We start from the raw sequence: 18,692 nt of genomic DNA on the forward strand, positions 1-18,692 counted from the left end.
ATTGCCCAACGTACTCATTTGAAACGTACCTATCGTGCCTAATGAATTCTACGTCATGTCCTTGATGGCACTTCTTAATGCAGTTCACACATATGGCGTTACGGTCTGTGGTGTTACAGGTGTGACATCTGAAGCAAAACGCATCATGTTAGACAGGGATCAAAAACTGGTGAGCTGAGTAAAGCGCTCGGGGAGGGTGCAGGGGCTGAACAGCATGGCAGCGAGGCTGCGTGTCCGCCTGTAAAACTCGAGATTCACGTGAGCTTGGATGTCACGTGTGCTTTCTGCTGCTTGTTTTCACAAAGCAGTTCTGCTGTGTAACCCCTTAGGCTCAGGTTCACTGAGACAATACGTTCTCCTCAAGCTCACAGCAAATTCAAGACAACGGGAACTTGTTTAACCCTCCTCTGTTGCAGTTGGGGAAAAGCACACGTTTGTGTTTGTTAACAGACAAATGGCAACCAGTTTAGGGGTCTTTCTAGAAGAGAAACTGTTTATTTGAAAACTTTAAGTGACAGAGAAGAACCCATTACCTGTAGAAGTCATGCATCGGATAGCTGGTGTAACTTGATATCTTGTATAAACACTGGCCTCTACTGACAGCTTTTTCTATGGCATCTTGATTGTTCATTATTTTGTTATCTGTTGGGGGGGGGAAAAGCCAAGAACTAATCACAACTGGATCAGTGATTTTTTTTTTCCCCCTTCAGATATTAAAGCAGAGGCCCCCACCCCTTCTTCCCCCTTTTTAATTACTAAACCTATTAGCAACAGTCAGTTCTGCACCTGCGTTGTCATTTTGGCATTTAAAGCACATCACATCCTCGATGCCAGATTATATGGCAGATGCCCAGACAGTGCAGTGCACACCTCAGACCAGAAAGACCGCTCCTCTCTGCATGCATCGCATAAAATACCTGCTAAGCTTTCACGTACATACTCTCTGTGAATAAACAGTTAGAGAAACAAGCCTTCCTATTGGGCTCAAGCTTTCTGTTGAGCAGTCTGACACCCAAATGTCTGAAAAAGACTTTGCTGTATGGACTTTGGCAGATCCCTTGGAAAGCAGGAAAGCATGGCTCTTCCGGCAGGGGAGTTTAAGGCACCTTCCAACAAACCAGCAGAAGTGGGAACTGGGTCTGACCACCTCCAGCACTTAAGAGCTGTGTCCAAGGCACAGTGAATTTGATAAACCTCTCGTGTTACTCAGCTACTGGATCTTCCGTTGTGCCCCAAAGTGCTCCTCAAACTAGTTCTGTCCGTGCCCAGTAGCACCACAGTGCTGACTGATGCGGCCAATAGCCCAGCAGCTGTGAAGCGGCCACCCAGAGCTTCTGTTTTAAGTGGTGTAAAGAATATACAGGGAAAGGCATAATAGGTACAGCCAAGCAGGTAAGAATTCCACAAACTGAGCCTTTTTCTTCTAGAATAACCCCCTGGATTTGTCTGGCATTCAAACTGAAACTCCGGTCTTGCCCAAGAAGATCTTGTCTAATGCACACTTTCCCACTAAACATGGGGATTTTATGTATGTGAACTGTTTCTATTTTCTGAAAAAAGTGACTTGGGATTGTGAATATTCATGCTTTTAGATCCTAAAAGCCAGTGAGGCATGCTTCTTCACTGGACACTTGTTTTCAAATATGTGACAAAAGACTTTCCAATTCTAAGTGTAATAGAATTTGAGATGGGCCAAAGACTGATTCAGAAACAATTTTGAGATAGAAGAGCTAATAACAGAGTTTTAATACAATAAGAAAACCTTAAATTACCTTTGGAAGTGTCTGTCTGTCTAAAAATCTAAGATAGCTGAGTTTGGCTTATTACCTTCAGCCCAAACTCTTAGTTACAACTCAGCTTAAGGTGGTACCAAACCTGAGCCCAAAATGGAAAAAACGGTACGACAAACCCAAACCCCAGCACCAAATGAAAAAATGCAAAGTGAACACAGATGATAGAGGAGGGCTCGGGCTCACCTTTCATCGTGACGTTGACACCAGACGCTAGAAATAAACCTCCAAAGCGGTTGTTGAAAATCTGATTGCCTTCTAATGTCGCAGTTGCGTGATTTGTTATTTCAATACCTTTATTGGGTCAGGGGAACAAAGGAGAGAAAAGAAAGTGGGAAAGTTAAATTCTTAGTGACTGCACATTTGTACCTCTCTTGTGATCTATAGTTTATTCATTTTTTGTTTTAAACCATCATAAACTCAGGGGAAAAAAGGAAAATGACACAGCTAGAAATTGCACTGTAGTTTTGCTATAAAACTGAGGTTGAAATACTTCTGTTGAGTCCTTTCAAAAAGCTATAGCTGGCATGCATGGTTTCTGGTAGTAACAATACACTACGAGTTTATCTGATCATAAGATGGTACTATGACCACGTATTTTCAAGGGGGATATGATTTTTGGGTGCTTAAAGCTGTCATCTTCACGTATATTCCAAAGTTCTTGTGCACATACCTTACCCTTTTTAAAACACCTTTTAAAAAAAGTTCTCAAGATAGACACCTAAAATTAATTTCTTTAAATCTTAGCTTTTATCAGTAACCCGTGTCTTCCAAGTCATTTGTCCAGGACTGCTCTTGACAGCCACCTATCCTTCCCCCCCACCACACTGAAACAACACCTTTAGAGGCTCTTCTCAGAAAACTTGCTTCTTCTGAAAGAAAGATGGGAGAAAACTCAAGAATGCAATTTTAGTTGAAATGGAATGGAATACAAGACGTACGGAACTGCGATCATTAAACAGTAAATTGCACAAAAATCACTACTAAACATTCTTCATATCTTTTGGAGTAAGAAATGCTCATTGTAATAATTCCTCAAGTTTGTGGAGTGAGAAAATTGAACTTGAGATGCAATTCAAATCTCTTTAAAGTGTGTATTTGCTCTGTTTTCTAGGTTTTAAAGCAGTGATAAAATATTCAAACCAGCATCCAGCAGATCAACTATAAATATGTCCTAGATAACTTTATCGATTACTTCTAAAATAAGGTAATGAAAAAATATTTCACAGAAAAATGGGAAGGCAGAATACGTGTAGTTTCTCTACATGCGAGTAATTGTAGATGCTGCTGTAAAAATACCCTGGCTACAATTCTGAATTCTCAAATGATTTCTGAAGGATATCCCAATCTCTGTTAAAATGTCTAAATACTGTGGGTAAAGAAACTCAGAGTTAGCTTCGTGAAGAGCTTACTCTAAGCTCTAACACTTCAAAATTTGAACACCACAAACCTGCAGCAAATCCATCAAATATTCGATTTTTCCTTAGCACAGGGTGGCTATTAGTGCTGATAAGAACACCGGCTTGGGCATTCCTGAAGATATCATTCTCTTCCAGAAGACCTATGACACAGCAAACAGGACATTTGAGCTTGTTAACGTTTCCTTACCTGTAACCATTTTGTGAAATATTTTCTAAAGATCTCATGTATCATCATCCTGCTAATTCCTTCCATTTGGGGAATGCCCACCAATAGCACTGAAGTTAGTGATACAAGTTTAAAGTCACTCTCTGAGTATAATCACGTACGTGTATTTTTTCAGTATACAGAACAGAATTTGGGATGGTATGCACCATTACAGAAAACTGGTTTTTTTTTTGAGGAAACACTAAGTCTTTTCACTTTACAAATTTTTTGAACATATTTCTGTTCCTATCTTCTAAAACAAGCAGCAGAGCAAAGCTTAACTTGCATTTTTGTTATTGCAGGACAGGATGACTTTAAAATGCTTCACTTAAAATTAAAGCTTATCTACAGCGAGTGATTATCTACAAAATATCAAAAGCTGTTACTGGGACACACATCAGTCAGGGGATTTCAGAGGAGGACCACTTCTAAATTTACAAGTATACAAAAGATTCCTTGAATATGCGTGGGTTTTTTTCCCCAAAAATCTTTGACACTGGCAGAACCCGAACTGTTCAGATGCACGATTCTGGCTACGTGACTTGAATTCAACAGGGTCTTTCAGTCAAATAGCAAAGCTTACGAAAGCAAATGGGATAAAAGGACTGTCCTAAGCAGCAAGCTAACGGTCGTCTTGGATGAGATTAATTACCTCTGCCTCCCACAGATTTCAGTATTACTGATGTAATTAAGGCTAAAAAGCATCAGTGTATGTTCGTTTAAACTATTTTATTACTTCAGAAGACAAGAGCTAGGCTTCTAAAGAGCACTTTAAAAAGGACACTGCTTAATCTGAAATTAAACTCTTATCCAGAATATTCAGTATATGCCAGTAAGGGAAAAAACTACCTCTTCCCCCGTTAAATATACAGATGCCTCCATCTCTTCCATCATGGATTTTATTTCTTCTTAGTGTAGGATTACTGTCTGTTTTAATCCATACACCAGCCATCGCATTATCAAAAATTTCATTGTCTTCTATAAATCCAAGCCCTAAAATTGAAGGAAGGGTGGAAAAAAATAAAAATCAAAAAGGGTAACAAACGAGAAGAGATAATACTGCAGAACATAAACAATTCTGAATAAACGTGAAAACAAACCTACCAGAATTATAGACAAGAATACCACCATTCTGACCACCCCAGATCTTGTTGCGTCTAATTTTGGGGTTGCTTCCAGTTCTAGAGAGAAACATAAGCAAAGAAGTCATTTAAAAGAGTTTACTATCTCCCAAGGCCAAACGTTTAAAATGCCTCTACAGAATTACCCCACAGATCTCACGGCTTAAAAATCTCACTAAAACCCGATTACTTCCAAACACGCAAACAGACTTTAGCTTTACAGACTTTGCAGGCCACACATTCTAGTTGATATCCAGGCTGTATTAGTAATGCCTTTCTTATAAAAATTGAAGCAGAGAATATTTGGACATATTTGATTTCAAAGCAGTTATTTTTAGAAACAAAATGACAAGAACAGTTAAAAAGACACAAAACCCCACAAAACAAGCCACATCTGTTTTGACATAAAATCAGAATGTTTTACCTTATCTGAACCCCTGAGTACATGTGATTATAGATGTCATTGTCTTCTAACACGCCATGTCCATTGTCATAAAAATAAACTCCAACCTAACACATCAAGAATTAAATTATTAGTTCCAAAGTAATGAAGTATAAAACCACAGAACAACTTTCTTCTCTACAGCCCCCTTGTAACCACAGAGCAAAACCCACCTGCTTCCCACTGTGTATTCTGTTTCTCCTCAGGACTGGAGTGCTCCCCGTTGTCACCCAGACTCCAGCCAAAGTATTACTGTAAACTTCGTTTTCCTCAATCACGCCTTGTCCTTTTTCATGCTAAATACAAGACAATTTCAGAGTTGAGAAAACCTGCTAACTGCCAGTACCATTTTTCTGGCTGTTTTCCCTCCCCAGCATGGCTTCTTTACTGTAGCAAAGTAATTCTTTTCTATTTGAGCACATATTTTCTTCTTCTTCTTTTTTTTTTTTAACACTACATCCTAGTTTTGAGTGTTTGCCATGAAATGGAGAACCCTCTCCATGTAAATCATAGTATTTCAAGGCTCTGCAGTAGTATTTGCAAATCTCTGCTAGCTGTTGGTAGAAGAGGTACCTCCCCGACGCCACGGAATGAGGCAAAAGCTGTGGCACCTGGCACTTAAACCTACACCCAGCCCTGTCCACCAACTGACAAAAAATTGGTGTGTCTCTTAAAGTAACTATATCTTTACTACGTGTTTGTGCTTAAAGTAAAGCAACAGTATTCTTGGTCAGGGTAAGCTGTTCTGGTTAGATTTACAGAACGAACAGATGCACACTTGCAGCATTAGCTGAACCTTAGGTAACTTTTGGCAGAAAGATACAGAAATATTTCTTAATATCTGTATTGCTTAAGGGAACCTGACAGCTCTTTCAGTTCAATTAGCAGAGCCCTTGTACACGCTGGAAATTGCGCTTTATTCCTCACTTTTACAATACACGACCGTACAGCAATTGCAATGTATATCATCCTGAAGGCAGAAAAAAAATATTTTCTGAGGTTAGTGGTAAACACATTACACTCCAAAAAAGCCGAACAGATTTCTAAGAATATTATTTAAAAATAATGACAAACTACTATGAAAACTGAGCCTTTAAAAAGCTTTTAACCAAGAAATGGTGAAATTCTGTCATCTATCTCATTTTAAATTTTTTACTTTGTAATAGAAATAATTTAGTGACATTCATAAGAGCCTTCATCTTTTAAATATCCACACCAGCTTCACTCTATTATGATTAACCTTGTTTATAACGTAAGAAATTCAGTCATTCTAAGTACAATCAAACATTTTACATAGAGTACCCTTTTCCAACGTTTATATGAACAGAAAACAAGTTTGTATGTTTGTAGGCAATACTTACAACATAAATTCCACCATGCTGACCATCATGAATCTTGTTGTGTCGAACTATGGGACAGCTGTTTGTTCGAATCTGTATTCCTGCTAATGCATTACCTGTTAACAAAAGTGTTATTTAATATAACATATACTAATTTTTCCTCAGAATTCAAGATGGAATAAGCAAATTAGCTTACCATAAATGTCATTTCCTTCAATAAGGCCTCTTCCATCACCAAAGATATAAACACCACCTTGATTCCCATTAAAAATTGCATTGCCCCTAAGAAACAAAATTATCGACATTATGAAATGATTCTATTACACTGTACAATACTATACATGTCTGCACTGTCTAGGTCTGTACAATATTCAGATTTAAAATGGAGAATTTATATTCTATCGCTTTGAGAAATACCTACTTCCAAGTATACATGCAAATTAAAAATACAGTTCAACCACACACAGACAGCAATTTCATTTTTATATATACAGGAGTATTTACAGTTCATTATAAATAAATGAAATAAAATTGCACTTTTCCCCTCCCCATAAAATCTCTTAAGTAGTAAAATATCAATGAGGAAAATGATACCTTATTGTTGGGTCACTGTTTGAGGTAATCCAAACACCTGCAAAATTGTTTGCATAGATTTTGTTCTCTATGAATTGTCCTCTTCCTTTTTCATGAACATAGATTCCTCCAGTCTGGCCGTGATGGATTTCACATCGAACTACTGTAGGATTGGCGTATGCTTTCACTTCAAAACCTGCTATCCTGTTTCTATGTATGTTGCAGCTTTCAAAATAACCCTTAAGACACAAAACATACAGTTTCCTGTAAAAGTCTTTTTTAAAGTGAAGGCTATTCCCTACCCTCTCCCCCCCCCAAAAAATACAATCCTCATTTGAAAGGAAACAGTACATATCAGTACTTATATAGCTAATTAAAACAGCTACTGCCACTATATCACTTTTTTTTCCCTCAAAAATAAAATACTGTTCTAAAGACGCAGTGTTTGCATTGCTATTTATTACTACCTATGGACTACCAAGAAAAAATGGCAACTCTAGCACCTCGAAGAGGACTAAGTATCAGATTTCCTTAGCAGCTCCTAAGGATCACACTCCTTTCAAAGGCCCTAAAGCCCACAGGTCCAATATAAAAAGGATGGTGCTGTGGAAAAGCCTGCCATAGAACCTTATATATTTGGTAAGAATATGATTTACTAAGAAGTATCCTAAATTTCTTTGAAATAACTGGCCAGAATAATGTGTATACATGGATGTGGGAGATGAGCAATTTTTCCAGGGCTGGATTGTTCTGAGCAGCCAACTGGTGAACTTCCCCCGCCTCTTTTTTTAAATAGCGTACACTTCCATTATAGACACTGCAATAGTAGTGGTAGGCCTACAACAAAACTGCACTTAAACAAATGCCTTATAAACAGCATAGCTATGGGGAAAAAACCTGACCCAACCCAAGAGACATTCCACAAAGCCACCCTAGGCATGCTCCTCCTGCTATGCCGACACGCATTCATGTAGCAGCACAATGAATCGGTCCATCTGAAAAGTCATCTGGCAAAATGGTTGGTTTCTGCCCAGTGATTTCTCAGGTTCTAGTTCATTCCATGGCCAGGCAATGCAACTGCGTCGGTCCTTGCAGAGTATTTTTCTGATGTGGTTGTAGAACGTTTTGATACTAAAATTCAATCTATTTATTATATGCCCATTTTGCCCAACTAAACCAAACAACTGAAAGAGAGGAAGCATCTCTTAGTGATTGTCTACCATGTCCAATAAGTGATGTGTTTTAATTTGTGGATGGTTTGGGTGCAAGCTCATGAAAGCCCTAACCCAGACTATCTCTAGCAGGCAGCTGTGGAGGGCAAGACTAAGAACAGAGCACATGGCATTCAGAGCAGTACTCTGCTGCTGACAAACAACCAAAATTGCACTGTCCTTTACATCCAAGAACACACAGTTGGAAGATAATGTGAACCAATCTTTAGTTTGTTCTTTTCTCCTAGATGTCTGTCTCTGTGCTCTGCAAAGCCATCTATAGTACATAAAAATAAACCTGTGTGATTCCAGCTATACTTTTAGCAACATCAGTCCTCATCACGCAAAAGATTACCTGTTTAATGAACGGATAACATGTATATATGTAAAACATCTGACCCCAAAGGAAAAGGGCCTGACTCAAGTCAAATGCAAAAAGCCTATTTTTTGTAAATATTCAGAATATATGTTTTTCAAGGACTTCAGATTAGATTTCTTCAGAGTCAAGATGTTTTCAGAGTTCTCAAGGAAGCATCACACTAACAGACAGGGGAATCTGAAGGACATCTCCTCAGAAATACACCTTCACACCAACAGGCAGTCTTTGGGACTTTTTATCCCAAAAAGGAACCACCTTTTTCCCCCCTCATTTTCGCTTAAAAGGAAGCCCTCAGAGAAACTTAAGTAAGATGATAATTTGGTATGAAGTACAGCTTAATCCTCTTAATGGAATACATATTTTCAATTAAAATATTACTATACATGGTCTGCTATCTTTTTAATTACTTTACACATTATCTTCCCTTTGAGTGCCAAACACGTTGCAAGTACAGCAACACAATGAAGGAAGAGAGCCACTTCAGATGCCGTATAGAAGCTGCAAACAAGCAGAACCTTTATCATGTTGTCAGCAGTATCTTTGTGAGCTTTAGCAAGCACTGTTATTTAGCAATATGGAAATTTTGGTACAAATACTTTTAATTCTTGAAAACGATACCATATACCGCGTAACTTTTAAGCTTGCTTGGAAATGAAGTGAAAGAGAAGGCTCCTTCCCTTCTGCTTGTCCCCACTGAATCTACATAATATGCAACTTCAGAGAGGAACAGAAGAGGTACCTGTAGATTAATTGTACTCTGCCCACTATGTCCCAGAATACTGTAACACCACTAGATAGCGGAGTACAAGTGTCAGTTCTCCAAAAAGTAGGAAATGGAGCCTTCAAAATGATTACTCTTCTACCTTCTTGAAGAAAGTAGGACTGCTGATTCAGAAGAAACTGAGAATTAGCTGTAGGCCTCTGAAGGAAGTGCTCCTCAAAAGGGGGAGAAGAAAAAAAATAAATCTGTATCTCAGATTCCTTTATAAGGCTGACAGCTGGGTCAGAAAGTCAAGGCTTTCTGCTAAGTAAGATCCTATAACATTCAATATTCATAAAGAGAAACTGCATTAAGAAGTCCAGTTCACCTCAAGCAAAGTCAGCTTAAGCTGAACAGCTGACTGAGCTGATGCGGTTAAACCCAGTGTAGTTCTGCACTTGTTGAGGCCGTGTCTGAACGCCACCTGTGCACAAAATTACTAAACTGAATTCAGTTAAACCAACAGAATTGCTGTTTGTCAGATACACGTGCTCTTCCACAGTCCTGAGCAACCACCTCATTCCCAGACTGCCTACTTCCTAGCCGCCCGCTGCTGAAACCAACTTCTCTGGCCCAAATTCACCCCCTAGGGAGAAGGGCTAAACTTATCTCAGTCTTTAAGATGCCCCCCGGCAATCCCTGGAATCTTTTCCAGCCACCACAGGTGCTCCCCTTCAAAAGGCATTGTTGTGCCTTTGAACTACATCCTCTCAAAGGCATCTTCCCTTTTAATCTTTTTTTAAAGCAATGAACTTCAGGATCCCAAAAAATCACGTATGGATTCAGACAGCATTTTCTTCTTGGAAAGTTATCAAATACTTTGATAACAAGGAAATAGTGTATGGAATTAAATGATCTGTGATCCACAGGGCCCACTGATACTGTTGGCAAACTCAAAGCTTACTGCCAGCTCCACCGTTAGAAACGGCCTGTTCCTCTCTCACACTTCCGTCTAACAGCGCACGCAGGCTGCCCAACCTGCAGCTCTTAAGCTCCATCCAGCTGTCAGGCAGCTCAACCCCAGATCCTCGATGGAGACTCTGCCAGGCGGCTATTAATGTCAGGAAGGTCAAATACTCCTCTGCACGGAGGGATCGCCAGTGTTATATTGCCTCTACCTCCTTCTAAGAAGGATTTTTCAAGTGTGCTGGGTATTTTATTTGTGTTTTGTGATGGTTTCTGGTTATAATTCATCAACTAGCTGTAGAAGAACCTGGAGGATGCAGCACCTGGCAGTGCCAGGATTGCTTAGTAAAAGAAAGAGGCCCCTGTGATTAATAAGGAAGAAGATATGCATGTGGAAAAAAAATAAATTACAATCTTACACAAAAATACCAACTGGAAGGAGACAAAATACCTTAGCAGTAGCTTTCTGCTTGAAAAATCCTAAATATTAAAGAGTACTCTGCACACCAAATGTATTTAAAATACCAGGCAAAGCATTAGCTGTGGGCACAAGATGACGGCTACAGTGACAGAAAGTGTGGGCAAGAACACACTGCTGCAGCCTGTGAAGATCTGAGCAGAGAAAATAATCACAAACAGACAAACACCACAGGAATGGTAACACTGATGTTTCCACACACTACTTAGTGTACAGAAAAAGTTGATGTGATGACAAAGAAGGGTTCCTGTGCAGCTGGACAAGCTCAGAAGGCTTTTTACATCAAGACTAACTCTGTAATTGAACTTAGACTAGATAAAATACAGAAAGAAAAAAAAAAATCCAACAAATACTGCTTTGAAATGCATTAGGGTTAAAACTTGTAACTGATGGGATTTTGTTGACTCCTTTTCTTCTCAGAGGAATTTTTTCCCCATGTATTCCTAAAAGGGTTTTTTTCCTTTCTCTGTCTCAAAGATCACAGCGTTACAGAAATGCAGAGGTATTTCATGTTTGTTTGAACAATACAGGTATATAAAAAATAGAAAAAAATAATTGTGCAAGCTTTAACACTTCCTAAATACTTATTGACACTCATACTCCCAACAAAGGAAGAAAAAAAAACCAAACCAGGAGGCCAAGATAGAAAGAATTGCACTGCTAAAGAGTATCTGGCTCTGTATCAACTCAATTAAATAGCAATAGTAAGTGTGACCGATAGCATAAAAAATATGTTTATAAAAATGTGCCTCCCAAAGCCTGAAATGGTCTTCATTTGAGAGTTGGTGGATTTTATAAAAATCCAAATGCAGCATAAAGAAAACCACATTCAAAACGCAAAACCCTTTATTTTTGGTGCATAGGAAAAATTTGCTATTGCAGCAAAAGGCCAACTCAGTTTTTATGTAGCCTGTATAGAAAGTGGCATAAGCTTCACTTTTATTTTTTGGACTTTATATACACACTTCTTTAAAATTATCTGATTTGAAGTATTTAAGACTGAGCTACCAACTAGTCACAGCCACCCAACTTAGGCACGTGCTACTATTCTTTCATCAAAAAGAAAAACACAGAAGCAATAGTGCTACGTTTCTCATTTGGGAGCAACAAAAATGAAGACTGCCTAGATCTCAGCCTTAAACCATAAAATTATGCTTGTTCTTACAGTAAATTGGAACTTCTCTGTTGTTTGTACACAACCACTAAATATAATTTATGACAAATGTCTGGTAACTCATCTCAGACAACTGGCAAGAGAGGTCAGCATAGGGCACCGAGGGCTGCCAATGCCATGCTGCATTTTTAATGCCTGCTTGTTAAACATTTGGCACAAGTGCCAAGACAAACTTCAGAATATTGCCAGTTTAGAAATAAGAGGTTAAGTTTCTACAAGTATCAAAACACAAAGAACAGTCTGAAAGCATGAAACTGAAAAACAAAGTACTCTTGAACCTTTCAGAGCCAGCACTCCAGCACAGAAACCCACGGGAAAAGAACACGTAGCGTAGGAATTCAGCACTGGAATGTACTTATCCCACTTCACAGTCACAAGCAATGAAAAAAAAAAAAACAACCCCAAAACAACCCACCCCCAAAAATAACAGAAGGGAAGCAAAAGAAGTGAACATAGAAAATTCATTAGTTCATTTAGGTATGTAAGATTTGTATGTGAAAGATACCATGTCACTTAAAGAGTATGTAAATATTGCCAATGATGTAATTTCATCAACTCTATCACTAGCATGATACAGAAGAGAGGATGCTGCCAAAAGCAGACTTTGTGACGGAAGGGAACCTTTCACGGGAGTTCATGACTAAGAAAGATTTCAGTAATATTTGCAGCTGAGATAAATATTCACATGTTCTCTTTAATGTGCTAGTGTTTCCTTTAAACAAAAAGGAAAACTTTATTTCTATTCCATTTTGCTTGTGATATCACACTGATCACAGCATTGGAACAGACATTCCACTGGTAAGAAAATAGATCAAATACATTTTTATTTAAAATGAATCAAGTGAATTCAGTCTGGCTTTTAAATTTTTTTTTTATTTCAATACTCATATTTAATATTTATATTTCAGTACTTAAACAAGCAGCAGCTCCTAGCCAGACTTTCCAATTAACCCTCAAGCCTAATCTCCCCTCCAGGACTTATCAAAGCACTCTCCTTTATTAGCTTTTCTATAGCTGAAATCATTTCATTACATGGTTCCAAGCCTGTTTAAGTCTTGGAGGGATGTATGGATATATGTATCCACTGAGGCAGATTAGGACTGCTTATACAATATGTTAATACTGCTTCAATGAGGCAGTGGCAGCGTCCAAACAATGAGGTAATATAAAACACAGATGTAACATCTTAAGTCTGCCACCACTCTTTGCAAAATGGCCAAACAGCTACATCTCTAGAGAGTAAGATATAAAGAAATCTGTCAGAAGACTGCTAGAAGGGCATTCTTCTGGGCTGGTATAATCTTGCCCAACACAGAACAAAGATGCTCCTTTGGATGTAACAAAGAGAGTGGAGAAGAGGCACCTAACAGAGCAGAATCCCACCACGTTTGACCTTCCACTGGCAAGAAGATTTTATGCCAGTGGCAAAAATAACAGCACTGCGTGGCCTGTTTACCTTCCACTGAGACCAGGAAACTGCAAGTCAAACAGCTACACCTAGTACTGCATTGGTCCTTTATCCCTGCCTCTCCAGCAACTGCGGTGGAATCATAAAATGGTTTGGGTTGGAAGGGACCTCAAAGGTGATCTAGTTCCAACCCCCCTGCTGTGGGCAGGGACACCCTCCACTAGACCAGGTTGCCAAAAGCCCCATCCAACCTGGCCTTGAACACTTCCAGGGATGGGGCATCCACAACCTCTCTGGGCAACCTGTTCCAGTGCCTCACCACCCTCACAGTAAAGAATTTCTTTCTAACATCTAATCTAAATCGACCCTCCTTCAGCTTGAACCCATTACCCCTTGTCCTGTCACTACATGCCCTCATAAACAGTCCCTCACCATTTTTCCTGTAGGCCCCCTTTAAATACTGGAAAGCTGCTATAAGGTCTCCCCAGAGCCTTCTCCAGGCTGAACAAACCCAACTGTCTCAGCCTCTCCTCATAGCAGAGGTGCTCCAGCCCTCTGATCATCACTGTGGCCTCCTCTGGACTCGCTCCAACAGCTCCATGTCTCTCCTGTACTGGGGCCCCCAGAGCTGGACACAGTACTCCAGGTGGGGTCTCACAAGAGCGGAGCAGAGGGGCAGGATCCCCTCCCTCGACCTGCTGGTCACACTTCTTTTGATGCAGCCCAGGACACGGTTGGCTTTCTGGGCTGCAAGCGCACACTGCCGGCTCATGTTGAGCTTCCCATCAATCAATACCCCCAAGTCCTTCTCCTCAGGGCTGCTTTCAATCCATTCCTCGCCCAGCCTATAGTCATGCTTGGGATTGCACTGACCCGCGTGCAGGACCTTGCACTTGGCCTTGTTGAACTTCATGCAGTTCGCACGGGCCCACCTCTCAAGCCTGTCAAGGTCCCTCTGGATGGCATCCCTTCCCTCTAGCGCGTCGACCACACCACACAGCTTGGTGTCGTCGGCAAACTTGCTGAGGGTGCACTCGATCCCACTGTCCATGTCGCCGACAAAGGTGTTAAACAGCGCCGGTCCCAGTACCGACCCCTGAGGAACGCCACTCGTCACTGTTCTCCACTTGGACATTGAGCGGTTGACCACAACTCTGAGTGCGACCATCCAGCCAATTCCTTATCCAAGTGGTCCACCCATCGAATCCATGTCTCTCCAATTTAGACACAAGGATGTTGTGCAGGACAGTGTCAAATGCCTTGCACAAGTCCAGGTAGATGATGTCAGTTGCCCTTCCCTTATCCACCAATGCTGTAAGCCCATCATAGAAGGCCACCAAGTTTGTCAGGCACAATTTGCCCTTACGGGAGCCGTGCTGGCTGTCACCAATCACCTCCTTGTTTTCCATGTGCCTGAGCATAGTCTCCAGGAGGGTCTGTTCCACAATCTTGCCAGGCACAGAGGTGAGACTGACCAGCCTGTAGTTCCCTGGGTCTTCCTTTTTGCCCTTCTTAAAAATGGGGGTTATGTTCCCCCTCTTCCAGTCGGCGGGAACTTCGCCAGACTGCCAGGACTTCTCAAATATGATGGAGAGTGGCCTGGCCACTTCATCCGCCAGTTCCCTCAAGACCCGCGGATGCATCTCATCAGGTCCCATGGACTTGTGCACCTTCAGGTTCCTTAGATATTCTCGAACCTGATCTTCTCCTACAGTGGGCGGTTCTGCATTCTCCCAGTCCCTGCCTTTGCATTCTGCGACCTGGGCAGTGTGGCTCAAGCACTTGCCAGTGAAGACTGCGGCAAAGAAGTCGTTGAGTACCTCAGCCTTCTCCATATCCTGGGTAACCAGGTTACCTGTTTCATTCTGGAGGGGACCCACATTTTCCCTTGTCCTCCTTTTATCACTAACATACCTATAGAAGCTTTTCTTGTTGCCCTTAACATCCCTGGCCAGATTTATTTCTATCAGGGCTTTGGCTTTTGGAAAGGACCTTAGAAAAAAAAAACAAAACCAAAACCCACAAAAAAAACCCTAACAGCTGCTTCTCTTCCTCCTCTTACCCCACGATTAAACTACTTTTTTTTTTTAAAAAGCTTGCTATGTTATGTATTAGCTATAATTGCATTAATCATTCATCAAAATTATGGAAATTTATTTCCCCAAAGAAATGTCTTATTACAAGAGATTATTATTTTATTCAATAGACATCTGAGACCTAGCCAACAGTCCTCCAACACATAACACAGTATAGAAAATCCTCATGTAGAAGTTCAGTAGGAAAGCTAAAGCTATTTAGTACCTGAATTAATAAACATTTTATATGAAAGTAAGATTACTTTAAAATGGTGGACTATAGTTTCCTTGGAGGGAGCATCAAATGAATCTAAGTTTAAAATGAACGCCTACTGTAGTGAGATCTCTGAACATACCAAATAGGGAGGTGGGGGGTGACAGCAAGATGAAATACAGGAGGGATACAGAAGAAACAGTGGATCCAACGGTCAGAAGATAAAGTGAGAAAATTGAAATGAGAAAACAGAGATCCAGTCTATACCCAAGCTATGTCTGCAAACGTGTGACTTGGGATTCATCTTCCGCAGCTACCCAAACCCCTTAGTGTCTAATGCTTGCATTTTTGCAAGTATTTTTTACAAGTATTACTTACCTTTCTCAGGGACTAAAGATCTACCAGCAAAACTACTACTTAGATGATAAAAGCCATTTACTTACGAAGAACATTCGTGGATGTAACACACCAGGTCTAATTATGGTTGCCTTGCCAAAGAACAGGTCCAGCATATATTTAGCCATAGCTAGGCAAAAAGTGTGTCAGGTAGTACGACTAGGAACAAAATGTATGGAGGGGGAATATGCACTGGTATCCCAGAGTACGTGAAATGTGCACTGGTTTGGCTGACCTCATTCTTCAGCAGCGTTCTGTCTGTTACAGTGAGGTTTTCATTACAGTAGCAGCACGGCACCAGAGAAGAGGCTCTTATTTACCTACAGCACCTTTAAAAATGCAACCCCCAAAGGAAGCGACTATATAGTCTATTATTCCCCATCACCGAAGTTATAGGCAATCCACGTCCTGCAGTATCCAACACCTACAGCAAGATAATCAAATCCTGTGGGATCCTTGTAAAGGCCAGAGGGAATCTGAAATCATGTTGATTTTTAGCATTACACTTGATCTGACAGCGAGCAGTATTAACTTCAGCATCCCTTACTTAGTTTGACATTTAGTTCACCATACCCTGATCACATTTTGTACTTTTTATGAGTGTAATTAAGAGTGAATAGAAGAAAACTGCTCATTTTGCCAGCTGGGTGGTGGGAACTGGGACTTTGTCATTCAAGCAGGAAAACAAATGATGTGGCACTGTTTGGAAGACATGCAGAATATTTTGCTAAAACAAATCAGCAAATAATCATCTTTTACTTCAGTGGCAAAAATCCATTCTATTTACTTCAAGGGCCATGCAAACTCATTACTCACTACATGTACAAGTTATCACCTTCATCCCAAAGAAACAAACATTGTTATGAAAGAAGGCCTGAATTCTGAAACAAAATTCTGTGTTAAAATTCCACAGCTAACTCCATGCTAGAAAAGTCCTCTTCCCAGAGAAGTTGGACATACCCCCTTTCAGAGATTTAGCATTAAAAGAAGACTGATTAAGTCTCCACAGAGCATTTAATTTTTAAGTCTTCCAGCACCTTATTTTTTTTGTTCCATTTCAAAGGAAAAAGAATGAAGCGATAGTGTAAATGTAAGCCTACCATTTACATCCTATTTCAAGAGGCATTTTGTCACTGCAACATAATTCAATGTAACAGACTGCCAATCAACTGCAAAAAGCTTGCTTAAACCTCTTTCACCTGAAATTGTCTTTAAAGTGAAGTTGCCCACTGAAGGGCAAGAGAAGAACAGCAGGCATATTTTAAAGTATCTGTTCACATGTAAAAGCATGTTTTTTAAAATATTTCTTCTACAACAGGCAAAATTTGAAGACAGCTATGCAACATATGTATTTATTTCTTCAAAAGAAAACATATACATTACCATGCCATGGTCAAAAGTGAAAACGCCAACATCACGTCCATGGTGAATGTGATTCCGTCTGATAATGGGATTTCCATGGTTTTTAACCCAAATCCCTGCTAATGCATTATTGGAGATCTCATTGTCCTCATAGATTCCCTGGGAAATAAAAGTGTAAATTAAGACAGGAACCAAGAACAGTAAACAATTTTATCAAAGTGAAGAAATTGATATCGAAAAATACCTGTGCATGGTCTGTAATATAAAGTCCAACATTTTCACAGTCGCTGATGTTACAGTGTTTAATAGTAGGACAAGCTCCCTGGCCACTAACACATACTGCAGAGCCAACTGGAAGAAAACAGTACAGTTACCATAGCTTCAAAGCATAGTGTATTTATAAATAGTCTGGCAGTGCTCTTGCAAGAAAAGTTAGCTTGAACTGATATTTAAAAGAGATTCGACGTGCACAGTGCCAAAGCAGTGCAAGCCACAGGCAGAAAAAACACTCATGTCATCATTTTGCAGATGCAAAAAACCAAGGTAGGAGTTGCTTTAAAATCACCCTGCCAAGGTTACGCAGCTGTGTATGATTTCCAGCATAGACAATAGTTTATATAATAATTCATGCTTGTGAAAGTCCTCACTCATTTATTTCCCTGCGTTAGGCCCACTGTATACTGACTGTTCACAACAGACAAAGGACAACAGAAAAATAATAAAATTCTATGCTAATTAGTGCCTTATTTTACTGCCCTTTAAACTTTCATAATCCAGTACTTCAAAGAACCCAAACAAATAACAATTTTGTAGCATACAGAAGACACACTGTCTACCTAAAGATGAGCAAGAGACAAATGGCACAATCTTGAGTACAGAACTACACATCAGAAACCAAAAGGTCTCTTCCCAGCTGAATTACAAAGCTCCTTGCTGAAGCTCCTTGGATGATTTCAGCTACCATACCATAACCCAGATAACAAACTCTTTTCAGGGAACTAAGACTCAAACTGCTCAGGACTTGATCAGATCAGTTCAACTCCCTGAAGTACAAAAACATGAAATTCTGCGGCCACTAAAAATCAATGGCAGATTCACAGTGATTTCAGAAAGGTAAGACCTCATCTCCGGGTACCTGGCCTATGTAACACACACATTCCCTGCAATTAAACTTCACTAAATAAGCAAGCCAGTACATGCTCTATTAGTAAGTTTTTATATTACCTTCTAGCATAGTACCACAAAGACTATACTTTAATAATTCATAGACTCATTTACAGAGGGTTGTTTTTTTTTTAAAATCCTAAAGAAATTATTTTGATTGTCTAAACTGACCTTATGAATAATACAGGCTATAATAATTCCTTGAATTAATTCCTGCTTCAAGTCTAAGTAGCAGGAACTTCAACGCATATCTTTTAGAAACACATTTAATTT

General features: G+C 39.9%; 1 protein-coding gene across 2 annotated transcripts in view; it reads right to left on the reverse strand.

Moving 5' to 3' along the window:
- The window catches only part of FBXO11 (F-box protein 11), a 78,422-nt gene that overhangs the window by 1,407 nt on the left and 58,323 nt on the right, over window positions 1-18,692 (reverse strand). For both annotated transcript variants that reach the window (XM_054822251.1, XM_054822250.1), the window contains exons 10-22: window positions 17,500-17,606; window positions 17,277-17,414; window positions 6,914-7,131; window positions 6,516-6,601; window positions 6,341-6,435; window positions 5,153-5,275; window positions 4,962-5,047; window positions 4,521-4,597; window positions 4,266-4,409; window positions 3,241-3,351; window positions 1,977-2,084; window positions 534-642; window positions 30-128 (exon numbers count right to left, since the gene is read on the reverse strand). In XM_054822251.1, coding sequence (XP_054678226.1) covers window positions 30-128; window positions 534-642; window positions 1,977-2,084; window positions 3,241-3,351; window positions 4,266-4,409; window positions 4,521-4,597; window positions 4,962-5,047; window positions 5,153-5,275; window positions 6,341-6,435; window positions 6,516-6,601; window positions 6,914-7,131; window positions 17,277-17,414; window positions 17,500-17,606 — 1,501 coding nt within the window. The remainder of the gene's footprint in view (window positions 1-29; window positions 129-533; window positions 643-1,976; window positions 2,085-3,240; window positions 3,352-4,265; window positions 4,410-4,520; window positions 4,598-4,961; window positions 5,048-5,152; window positions 5,276-6,340; window positions 6,436-6,515; window positions 6,602-6,913; window positions 7,132-17,276; window positions 17,415-17,499; window positions 17,607-18,692) is intronic.

Source organism: Grus americana, chromosome 3 (assembly GCF_028858705.1).
Source record: "Grus americana isolate bGruAme1 chromosome 3, bGruAme1.mat, whole genome shotgun sequence".
Lineage (NCBI taxonomy): Eukaryota > Metazoa > Chordata > Aves > Gruiformes > Gruidae > Grus > Grus americana.